The sequence below is a fragment of the Microtus pennsylvanicus genome, chromosome 1 (assembly GCF_037038515.1).
Source record: "Microtus pennsylvanicus isolate mMicPen1 chromosome 1, mMicPen1.hap1, whole genome shotgun sequence".
NCBI lineage: Eukaryota > Metazoa > Chordata > Mammalia > Rodentia > Cricetidae > Microtus > Microtus pennsylvanicus.
Window position 1 is genome coordinate 27,177,070 of NC_134579.1, and position 11,402 is coordinate 27,188,471.

Consider the following 11,402-nt stretch of genomic DNA (forward strand, 5'->3'; position numbering starts at 1 on the left):
TACTTCAGAGACCCGAAGACACTTGATAAGCTGAGTAGTTTATCCATAGGCCAGCAAGTAACAGTGGCTGAACCCAAAACCCAGAGATCAGCATAGGCTGATGACAGGGACTACTAAGAAAGCAGCCTCTGTGGTAGAAGCTGGACATCTGGCAGGGGCTTGACGACCTTTGGCAGCTGGTGGTACATCCCCTGTGCAGAAATAATTCCAGCTGGTGGTGCTGGGAGAACAGCTGGTAATGCCAGATTGCTGGGGGCAAGAACAGCATTAGGAGGAACAAGAGGAGGATAGGTAGTGCTTATAGGAAGAGGAGGAAAAGTTTCCAAAGCAACAATTACAGGCCGTGTTGAAATTTGAACTCAGCTGGAATTAACTGAAAATGTTCTGAATTTTAAGGCCACCCTGTGGATAGAGGCATTTTTTTATACTCTCAGAAATGGGTGTGGTGCCCAGCTTTTTCATCCTTTCCTTATTTGCGTGCTTCCTGGTTTACAAATGTGCAATTCATCAATCTCTGTAATTGTAGTTGCGTTTGAATCATTTTCTGCACAGTGTATTTATGTGTGTTGTAACTTTCTTGATATAGATGCATGATAACTTTTAAAGTAACACTTATTTCATCATGTCCAGGAAATCCTCCCTTTCCTCTTGACTTTGATCCTAGTGTTCTGCTACAATGTTCTGAGGAACACACCTGTCTTACTGGATATAGAATGAGAGCAATGTCCTTACTTCTTTACTGAAGTTGAGGAGTGTAACTCTGTGTTTCCCAAGAAATCTACTAAAGACATGCTTCTCAATGTGATTCCTCATTTTCTACTAATTTTTCTGTGTGATTATAGAGCATTACCATGACGTTTTACCTGCAGTAGCAAAGGCACAAACTAAGCCAAAGAAAACTGAACACTTTGAAACTATGTAGAGAGAGAAACAGAGACAACAGACAGAGTTGTCTTTGTGTTTTCATAATCCTCTTTAGGGAGAATCTAGAAGAGAAAAATGTAGGATAAATGAATGTCAAATCTTGTTTATATTGTTTGGAGAATAAAACCAATTGTTGTCAGATATTAGAGAATTAAGACGGATATTTTCTCTTGAGCATGTTAAGTGGATTCAGTAATAAAATTAATTCAGTTGTGTAATATTTTGTCAAAACTAGGTGTTTAATTGTAGATAGTATGCTTAACATACATCTGAATGTCCTCTCTCCACATTTAGCAGTGTATACTCTGAAAGAGTAAAAATTAATATGAAATGGCTGATTTCAAGATGATCACTTAGTGTTATCTAATGAAAAGATATGTTGATGTACAGATTTGATTGTAACTTTTCATTGTTTTAATCATTTACTCTAATGTTGAAACAATATTTTACAATTATTCCTATAAAGAAAAAGAAAAAAAGTAGGATGTGATTATTCCAATTATAAATTTAAAGTCAATGAAATAAGCCTTCAATAGCAATGATGCCACAGAAGGGATGAAGACAGTGATTGACAAGCTAGGAATACTATACCTGCCAACATGGTTTACTAACATGGTTTAAACACATGCAAACACACACACACACACACACACACATTTCCACCCTAAATGGTAGAATAATTCAAATTGTTTGGGAATAATACCAATTCCAGCATTTAGCATAGTCACAAATGCATTCTTTATAGGATTCTTAATTTATATTTGTCAGTTACATATACTAGCAGTTAGAAAAAAGCCAGCATTCCTCAGGAAGCTGGTTCCCCTATACCAAAGAAGCCATTTCCTTATCACAGGCAGAAGGGAAAAATGCCTGTCTGTCGTGGTTACTAGCTTCCCAAAGTGCTGGCATCCAGACTCCCTCACTTTCACAAGAACCTGTTCCACATTTCAGAGTCCATGCTGGCATTCTGGCTCTTCTCCCCTGTCCATATCCTAAGCCTCTCAAGCTCAGGGGCCTCCCTTCCCCAGGTTCACATCCCTTATAACCCTCTTGTGTATCAGCTCTGTGCTTTCTTTCCCCTCCTCTCACGGCCATCTCTTTCTCTTCCCCTCTCACTCTCCCTGCTCTCTTCCCTCTTGTGTCCAAGTCCAATGTTCAGTCTATTTTCTCTCCATGCTCTGGACGTTTCCAGATGGCTCTGACTGTTCTCTCTCTCTCTCTCTCTCTCTCTCTCTCTCTCTCTCTCTCTCTCTCTCTCTCTTCTATCTCTGATATATGCATAGTCAATAAAAACTTTCTGCTCAACAATACCTTGGCATTGTCATTCTTGCTTTATACAATATTATTGACTATGATAGCATCCTTTGTCAAGATGGTGAACTTTATTATCAATTTTGCAGGAACAATAAAGGTTTATAAAGCATTATTTGGACAGTCTGGGTCAGATTAAGAAATCAAATCACCTGAATTAATTATGTATTTGAATGACTTTAAAAATCTGACATGGAACTAGTTATATTCTTCCTTTAGTGATACTTTCTTCTGCTTTTGGTAAGACCGACACATGCTAGTTTCTCAAAGCTTTGCTTCAGGTGTAGGTGTAAGCTCTGAGTTGATGCATCTTTTCCTCTGCTGGGGCTGATGATCATCTTCCAAAGACAACTTATTTTATTTTACCTCTGATAAACTCTATTTTGCCATACCAGAATGGACTCTAGCTGTGTTTAGCAGACAATAAGTAGAAACAGGTGTCACAGAAGCTGTATAACTACAGAAGAAGCAAGTGGAAATAAGTGCATACACAAGTAAAATGATATCTTCATTAACCCTACCTAATGTCCCCAAGGGGGGAAAAAAGCACCTGAATTTTCTGTTATTCACCAAACTTGGATTTTATTTTAAACACTGTAAGTATGATTTGATATATTCAGATTTTTTTTTTTTTTGGTTTTTTGAGAAAGGGTTTTTCTGTAGTTTTGGAGCCTGTCTTGGAACTAGCTCTTGTAGACCAGGATAACCCCAAACTCCCAGAGATCCACTTGCCTCTGACTCCCAAGTATTGGGATTAAAGGCATGTGCTATCACCATCCAGCCAAACTTTTTTCATCTTTATTTCTCATCTCCAAAATCTTCTATAGGAGATGGATCAGGAGGAAGAGCAAATCCTCCCCATATGTGGAGGGGTAGCTTCAAGTTACCCACCAAAACCCTGTGTTAAGGCTGGTTGTCAGACTCTCCTAGGAATCCCCATATCTTCTCCAGCCTCAGTTATTGCCTTCAGAAGCCCATGCAAAGTGATGTCTATGAAAACGGTTTCAGGGTGATCCACAGTCAGGGAAACTCCTGTATCATGCAGTGTTAGAACCGAAGCCCCCATGCTTTCATAGATGAGAACCATACAACCTCAGGCCACATGTCAGACACGCAGGATCTAGGATCAAAAGTACCTTTCTTTCTCTCTTGTATTCTTCTCTCATACATTAAATTCTGACCACAGCCTCCTCTCACATCTCCAGCCCCCTACCTCCCCTTTCCCCTTGATCCACTGCTCCCACATTTTCCCTTCAGAAAAGAGCAGCCTGGCAGTTATATAAAATGAACACAGCATAAAAAGATGCAATAAAACTAAGTACAAGCCCTCATATCAAGGCTGGACAAAGGCAGCCCAGTAGGAGAGAAGGGTCCCAAGAGCAAGCAAAAGAATTAGAAAACCATATAGTTCCACTGTCTGGAGTTCCATAAAAACCCCAAGCTAAACAACCACAACATAAATGCAGAGGACCTACCTATTGTGGACGCATGCAGACTCCATGATTGCAGCTTCAGTATCTGTGATTCTTTATGAGCCCTGGTTAGTTGATCCTGTGGGCTGTGTTCTTCTGATTCCTTTGATCCTTCTGAATCCCCCTCTTCTCTGGGGTTCCCTAGAACTGCTTAATGTTTGGTTCAGGGTCTCTCTAACTGTTTCTATCATCTGCTGGAGAAAGCCTCTCTGATGATGATTGGGCTAGGCATCAAACCACGAGTATAGTGGAATATCGCTAGGAATCATTTCATTGACTTTTTGTTTTTGGTAGTCATGTTTAGTTCTACCCTAGGTGTCTCAGCCATCTAGTGCTCACCTAGTGTTCATTTCTTGGCCATCCAAGCACCGTCAGACACGGATTGTGTCTCATGGCTCGGGCCTTAAGTTAGACCAGTAACTGGTTGGCCACATCTAGAAGTTCTGAGCCATACAGCAAACTGAATGAAACCTATCTCATTTAAAGCTCAAACTTATTCAGTTTTATTGACATACATTGTCTGTTTGCTATTGAAGATGAACCATGTGCCAATACACTGTGTCCCTGATACATAATTACGAAAAAAGCAGAAAAGATGAAGACAAGTATGGTCAATCTTCAGTACATTTTATTCAAAACCCAAAGTAATGCTTCAAATCTCTTAACAACAAGAAAGGAAGATTATTGTTATTTTCTACAATAAAAGGCAAACATATTTCTTATAAGTGCTCTCTCTCATATATATGAGAAGAGGGGATTTTCCTGGATGTGATGGGATAAGCTTTGCTGTAAAACAGTCATGACATTTCTAAGATAGGAGTAGCTCATTGCTTTTCTGTGTGTTAAGGAAATTACAACATCTCTAAATATACGGTACAGGAAAGTATTTAAGAATAATTGAAATTATAGAATTACAGAAAGATGACAGCATTCTTACTTAATAAAAGAGAGGGCAAAAAAATGAACAAGGCTGAGCCTGGTACCACGCCCTTTTCTGATTTATTTAAGCCCATCATTGTGATGAAAATCTTTAGAATCTTCTCAGGTTACATTCAGCTGAGCTCACATCTGCTCTCAACATGGCCTACAGTTGCTGCCCTGGAAACTTCTCCTCCTGCTCCCTTAGGCACAGCCTGACCTCTTCAGGTTCCCCCTGTGGCTCTTCCTACCCCAGCAAGCTGGTCTACACCACTACCAGTTGTTCTCCCAGCCCATGCCGGGTGGAATCTTCAGTGAACACCAGATGTCAGGAGACCTGCATTGAGCCCACCAGCTGCCAGAGGTCCTGCATGGTGTTCAGGCCCTGCCAGACAGCCTGCTACTCCCTAAGGAGCTCCACACCTTGCAGTCCCTGCCGGGGATCATATGCTGGATCTCTGGGCTTTGGGTGCAGCAGCTGCCAATCCCTGGGCTGTGGATCTAGAAGCTGCTACTCAGGGGGCTGTGGATGCAGTGGCTTCAGAGCTATGAATTACAGATTCTGTGACTTCCCTTCCCTGAGTGATGGGTCTAGAATCTGCTACCCAACCTACTTGGCAGTTCCTGTCACCCTTTGTTGTTAGACAGACATTTTGGTTTGGCTTTTCAACTGTTAACTGTCAAATCTTTACAGTATCAATGTCAATGTCTCTAAGCTTGTAGTTTATTGTTTCCCTGCTTACGCCACTGATACTTTTCATCTTTCCATCGACAAACCTCCACATCTTCAATATTCTGATATTTTGCTTAACTGTAATTTGTGTCTTGCTCTTTGTTCTATACCTATATACATGTGCTGTTTGCATTTCATCTATGAGCAGTTAAAAATGAAAAAAAATAGTCTAATAAATGTGTGCATTCTGATGCCTCCATATTTTGTCCACTTTATTATTTTTACATATTTTTTCATTTGTTTTTAAGAAACTTAACTAAAGATCAAAATAATTATTCAGATGGATTTGAGAATGTATAATTTTTCTTTTGTCACCTTAGTTATAGGTGACATTCAGTTCTAGAAAGATTGCCATATGTATCTGAAGACTGGGTTAATCAGCAGCAAGGTGAGAGCTTCTTGTTATTGAAGCATCAGATTTTTTTTTTTGCTGAACCATATAAACAAAGTAATTAGGATGTGTCTAAAATATAAACATCAAGAGTGAGATGTTGTAGGATTCATAATGTAAGGGCTTTATGTGGACAGAATTATCTACAATTAGTATTTGAGTATATATGTTTAGTCAAGAGAGAGGTGAGCCTTGAACAACTTTAAAGCCAAACACCTCCTGGCTCATGTGCACGCTGACTTCCCTGCCTCCCTCATTTCAGTGTTATCCAGGCCTCACCTCCAATGTACATGAGAAGTAGAAAAGAGCTTTGTCTTATTATTCTTAGTCTGAGTCACAAAACACAGGAGAACTCAGAAGCTTAGCCATAATTTATTTGGCAAGTATTTTAGAAATCTAGCCTTAGAAAGAAAATTCTGGTAAAAATAGTGATGAGGAAGTGCTTTCTGGAGTTGCATTTATAAGGTGCAATTTATATTCTAAATCCCAGGGACTTTCAAGGACATTTAGGTCACTCACGGAATTGTGGACTTCTGGTTCTTACTCCCAGGGGAGAGCTTTATCTTTTAGTGATTGATGGTATGTGACATCCTGTATCCTCCCAATCTTATGAATGAAGACTAATAGGAGGTATTATTGTATGTTGGTTTAATGTAACTTTTAAGATATCCAGCTACTTACCAAAAGAAATCATATATATATATATATATATATATATATATATATATATATATATATTCACAAAATATGTGTTATTTTATATTTATAATATACATTTACATGTGCTACATATAAATTATCTGTAATATATATGCATATATATTTATATTGAGAGGAGGAAAGAGAGGGAGAGCAAAGGTAGTTTATTCAAAATGTTGAACCTTCCAAAATCAAAATATCATGTGTTCTGTTGTAGTCCTGACACGGGTCAATGGGTCATCCATGTTGCATGCTGCACAGAACACAGTAATATTGACATAGAATATCCATTTAATGCTAGCAAATATGAGAGAGACAAAGTGTTTTAACCATTTTAGGCTTAAAGGAGCCCCACAAAGTGCTTAAAACTTTGCAATTTTTATAGATCCACTAATCACAGATGCTGAATTTTTAAAGGAATTTACATACTTTTTTTCTTTCCTGAACCACTTAATTTAAAACATTGAGCTCCTAGTGCAATCAAGGAATCTTCACGGTTCTGCCTTTCTGGAAACTGTTTCACATGAACAGGTTTAACCTATTGCCTCTATCTCATTAGCCTCACAGGAAAAACTCAAAATAAAGAATAAAAATAAGCAGATTTAGGCAAAGAGCTAAAAGGGAATAATCTAACTCATTTTAAAGATATTTTATTAACTAATACACTAAATGATAGATTAATAGTAACGTATTTAATGACATCCTATGAAGAAATCTCTTTTTTTTCTCATTTTTATTAGTTCTTAAAAACTTTCGTGCAATATGTTTTCACTATACTCAACCCTCAAACTTCTCCAGTTCCCACTCCCTACCCATTCTACTTTGTCTTTTAGCACTATATTTTATTAATCTATCAAGCTCAATGTTTTGCTGTGGTTGACGTATTAGGGGCTAACCACTTAAAGAAGACTTGACACCCTCTTACCCAGCAGCTGGCAGTTGTTAACAGCTCCTCAGATAGGGGTGATGTTTCATGCCCACTCTTCTGCTCCACACTGTGGTTTGCCTGGCTAGAGCTCTCACAGGCACTGAGTATGTGGTCACAACCATTCTGAGTTCATATGTGCAAAAGCCATGCTTTGTCTGTAAAAGCCCATTTTCTTGTCGTTCCACTGCTTCCAGCTCTTCCTGCCATTCTCTTTGAGAATGACCCCTGAGACTTGACATAAGACAGCATGACAAAGATGTCTCTACTGCAAACAGAAACTTCTCTAATGAGGGTTGAAACATACATTCATGTATGGGTATATAGCAATTCATTAGTAGTCTTTTTATCCAGTGCCCATTTAGCAGAATACAAGTTGTAGGTTTTCCACAAAGGTCTTCCTCAAGGGGCTAGATGTAAATGCTCCACACTGCCAAACACAGATGAGACCTGTTTCCTCCTCGGACCTCAGGGAAGACACTCTGATACCAATATGTGTTTCATGCTCTCATATTTTGTGTGGCTCACACTTTAACTATATTAATTATTTCTTGTTCCTTTTTATTTAACATTTTATGCAATATTTTTGATCATGTTTTCTCCTTTAATAATTACTCCTAGATATTTTGTCCTTTAATAGTTATTCCCCATCTGCATATCCACATACCTTCACATCCTCTCTATCTCTTCCTCCGTGTGTATAGAAGTACACGTGTGCATATGTGCGTGCATGCCTGTCTCTCTCTCAAACAAGTGAACAAAAACACCAAAACTAAAAATAACAACAAAAAGCTAATAAGACAAAAGAATGCCAAAGTGAAACCAAAAGCCCACGGAAAACCATGGAATTGGTTTTGTGTTGGCTTACGATGACCTATGTACAATGTACATGGATCCTGCCCTGGACTGTAGTTGATATAACTAAGAGTTTCATTGAAGAAAGGTGATTTTCCCTTTTCCAGTGGTACCAATTATAAACATATTCTTAGTTAGGGGTGGGAGCCTTTGCCCGTTGCTCCCTCACAGTGATGAGAACCTGTCTAGTTGGGACCTGTGTAGGTCTTATGGGTTCCACATTCTCTGTTGTTGTGGAAGATAATGTTTCCTTACACTTATCCATCACCTCTGGCTCTCACAGTTTTCCACCTCATTTTCTGAACCGATCCCTAAGCCTTGAATTTTTATAATGGTCCAAAATATCATGATGTGTGAGGCTATCTTAGTTTTGTCCTTTACCATCAAAGAAATTTAACCATTACCTTGTTTTCTTATTATGTTCATTAATATTTATTTTATCTTGGATTATAGTGTTTCCTTGCTACTAGAAGGTAAAACACATAGTTAATTCTGTGTAGTTAATTTCAAAATAATTATGAAAAACTGCAATGGAGACATGTATGGATAATCTTTGGCAGGTTTCAAATGAAACCCTAAGCAATGTGTACAGTTTATTAATAAATGGAAAAAGTGCACTACTTTCATTCCATGCAATGAAACACAAGCATGTATTCCTCATAATATTCTATGACAACACACACAAAATTTTGTCAAGAGGAAAAGGAGGGATGGTCCCAGACATGACAAAGTAAGCATTAATGTAAAACATCCATGGCAATTCTGACATCTGTGGCTCATTGCCTTCTGCTATAACAAGGAAATTGCAAAACCCATAAATATACAGTACAGAGAACTATGCAAATGTAACTGTAATTACAAAGAGATTCTCGAGCTGTACCTTCCTAAAGGAGGAAGCTTGTAGCTGTGTGGAGGGTGACCCTGTTGGGTACCACACCTGTTGCTGAGAGTATATAAACCCAGCTCTCCACAGGATGACATTCAAACTCAAGAGTCCTCTCAGGGACATCCAGCTGAGCTCACACCTCCTCTCAGCATGGCCTGCAGCTGCTGCTCTGAAAATTTCTCCTCCTGCTCACTTAGGAGATGCCTGCCCTCTTCAGGTTCCTCCTGTGGCTCTTCCTACCCCAGCAACCTGGTCTACAACCCTGACTGCTTCTCTCGCAGAACCTGTCAGCAGGAAACATCTCTAAACAGTGACTGTCAGGAGACATGCATTGAGCCCACCAGCTGCCAGAGATTTTGTGATGTTCAACACTTGCCTGTTGCCCTGCTATTACCCCAGGAGCTCCACACCTTGCATCTCCTGCCAGGGGACAAATACTGCGTCTCTGGACTTTTAGCCTGGCAGTTACTAGTCTCTAGGCAATAGATCTAGAAGCTTCTTCTTGGGGGCCTCAGACCACTGAATTATGAAGTGTCTGATTTCCCTATTGTGAGATATGGAATCACATTCTGTTGCCCAGCCTACTAAGTTCCTATCAACTTTCTTGTTAAAGGCAAACCTGTTTATTAGGCCTCTATGATTCGGCTGCTAAGGCAAATATATTCTCACAAGATGCATACCAGTCTGTATGTCCTGTAGCCATTGTTTTGATGCTTATTCCCAAGTACTATCTTTTCATTCTTCCATTAAAAATTTCTCCATTTTCAATTTTGGGCAGATTCTTGTAATTGTAAGATTAAAAATAAATTTATTTTACTCTCTATACTAGTGATATGTGCATGTGATTTTTATTTTCTTCCAAGAATTGTTAAAAATAAAATTTTGATCTAATAAATTTCTGTAATCTGATACCTCAATATATTTCCCACTTTACTATTTTTAGGGGTTTTATGGGATTCAGTTAATTACCATATGAGTATGCAACTGTATTCGGAAATATATAATTCTGTATTTGTTTATGTTTCTTACTAGGAATATTCAAGTCTAGGATTATTTGCCTTTAAATCTGCAGGTTGAGCTCAATTGAATCAGAATTGCCCGAGATTCATGGCCTTGTATTTCTAATAACACGGAACAACAAATATAATTAGTATTTGAGGTAAAATGTAAACATTTATAATAAGATACATCATAGTTCACAAGGTTAAGTCTTTATATAGACAAAATTGTATGAGTTTAGTATCGAGGTGTAACTTCCAGCCATGATAAATGTGACCCTTAAACACCTCAAAGACACACATGTTCTGGTTGGATTAGTGGCGGTATTCTTCTTCCCACAGTTGTGGGAATATCTCTGTACTTCATCTCCCAGTACAAGCAAGGAGAGTTGCAGACACTAAGGTGGGAAAAAACTGATTTCTGGAGGTGATGACAATCTGCTGATTCTTGTATGAGGCAACTTGTTCACTTCCCAGCCACCCAGCCACCTGAAATAATCACACAAAAACTATAATGTTTGAAATACTCTTTGGCCAATAGCTTAAACATATTGCTACATAGCTTATTCATCTAAAATTAACCTATTTCCATTATTTTATAATCTTACCATGAGGCTCTTGGCCTAACAACAAGGTTCCAACCTGCAGCTCGTATCTTTCCCCTCTGGTGGTTCCTTGGTGTCTCATTACTCTGCCTTCTTTCTCCTAGCACTCAGTTTAGTTTTCCCCGCCTAGCTCTACTCTGCCCTATCACAGGCCAAGCCAGCTTCTTTATTCATTAACCAATAAAAACAATACATATACAGAAAGACTTGACACAATATTTCCCCTTTTCTCTTTAAATAAAAAGGAAGTCTTTAACTTTAACATAGTAAAATTACATATAACAAAATAGGTATCAAGCAAGAATTACAGTTACAATATTTAGATCTACTTTATCTTTTATCATAACTAAGAAAAACTATAACTATCTATTCTTCAACTCCATCAAAGACTTCAGAAAGATATACCATTACCTAAGTAAACAGGAAGTACATTGTAAGCCACTTCCAAAACTCTAGAATTGACAGAGACATCTCACTGCCTGGACAGTTACCCAAAGTTCTTCTGTACTGTTGGGGCATCAATCTTCAGCCTACAGGTCCATATTATCTGGCAGACTTTTCCATGAAGCAGAAAATTTCAAAGATAATTCCACCTATATTGGCAGTTTGTCAGTCACATTTTTCTGTGTCCTGCAGTATGTCTAGTAGACTCATTCATGAAGCAGGGACCCCAAATGATCATCTC

The 11,402-nt window shown here is 38.5% G+C and overlaps 1 protein-coding gene across 1 annotated transcript; it reads left to right on the top strand.

The window, feature by feature from the left end:
• The first annotated feature begins 4,786 nt into the window (after nt 1–4,786).
• LOC142854697 (keratin-associated protein 13-2-like) lies at nt 4,787–6,975 on the top strand. The gene is made up of 2 exons (XM_075984560.1): nt 4,787–5,242; nt 6,934–6,975. The coding sequence occupies exons 1-2, from the start codon at nt 4,787–4,789 to the stop codon at nt 6,973–6,975; spliced, it is 498 nt and encodes a 165-aa protein (XP_075840675.1).
• Nucleotides 6,976–11,402: the final 4,427 nt, after the last annotated feature.

Coding starts and splice junctions, on each gene's coding strand:
- LOC142854697 (XM_075984560.1), top strand. CDS start 4,787: ATGGCCTACAGTTGCTGCCCTGGAAACTTCTCCTCCTGCTCCCTTAGG. Junction 5,243..6,933: donor TCTGCTACCCAACCTACTTG/GCAGTTCCTGTC, acceptor AGTGCAATCAAG/GAATCTTCACGGTTCTGCCT.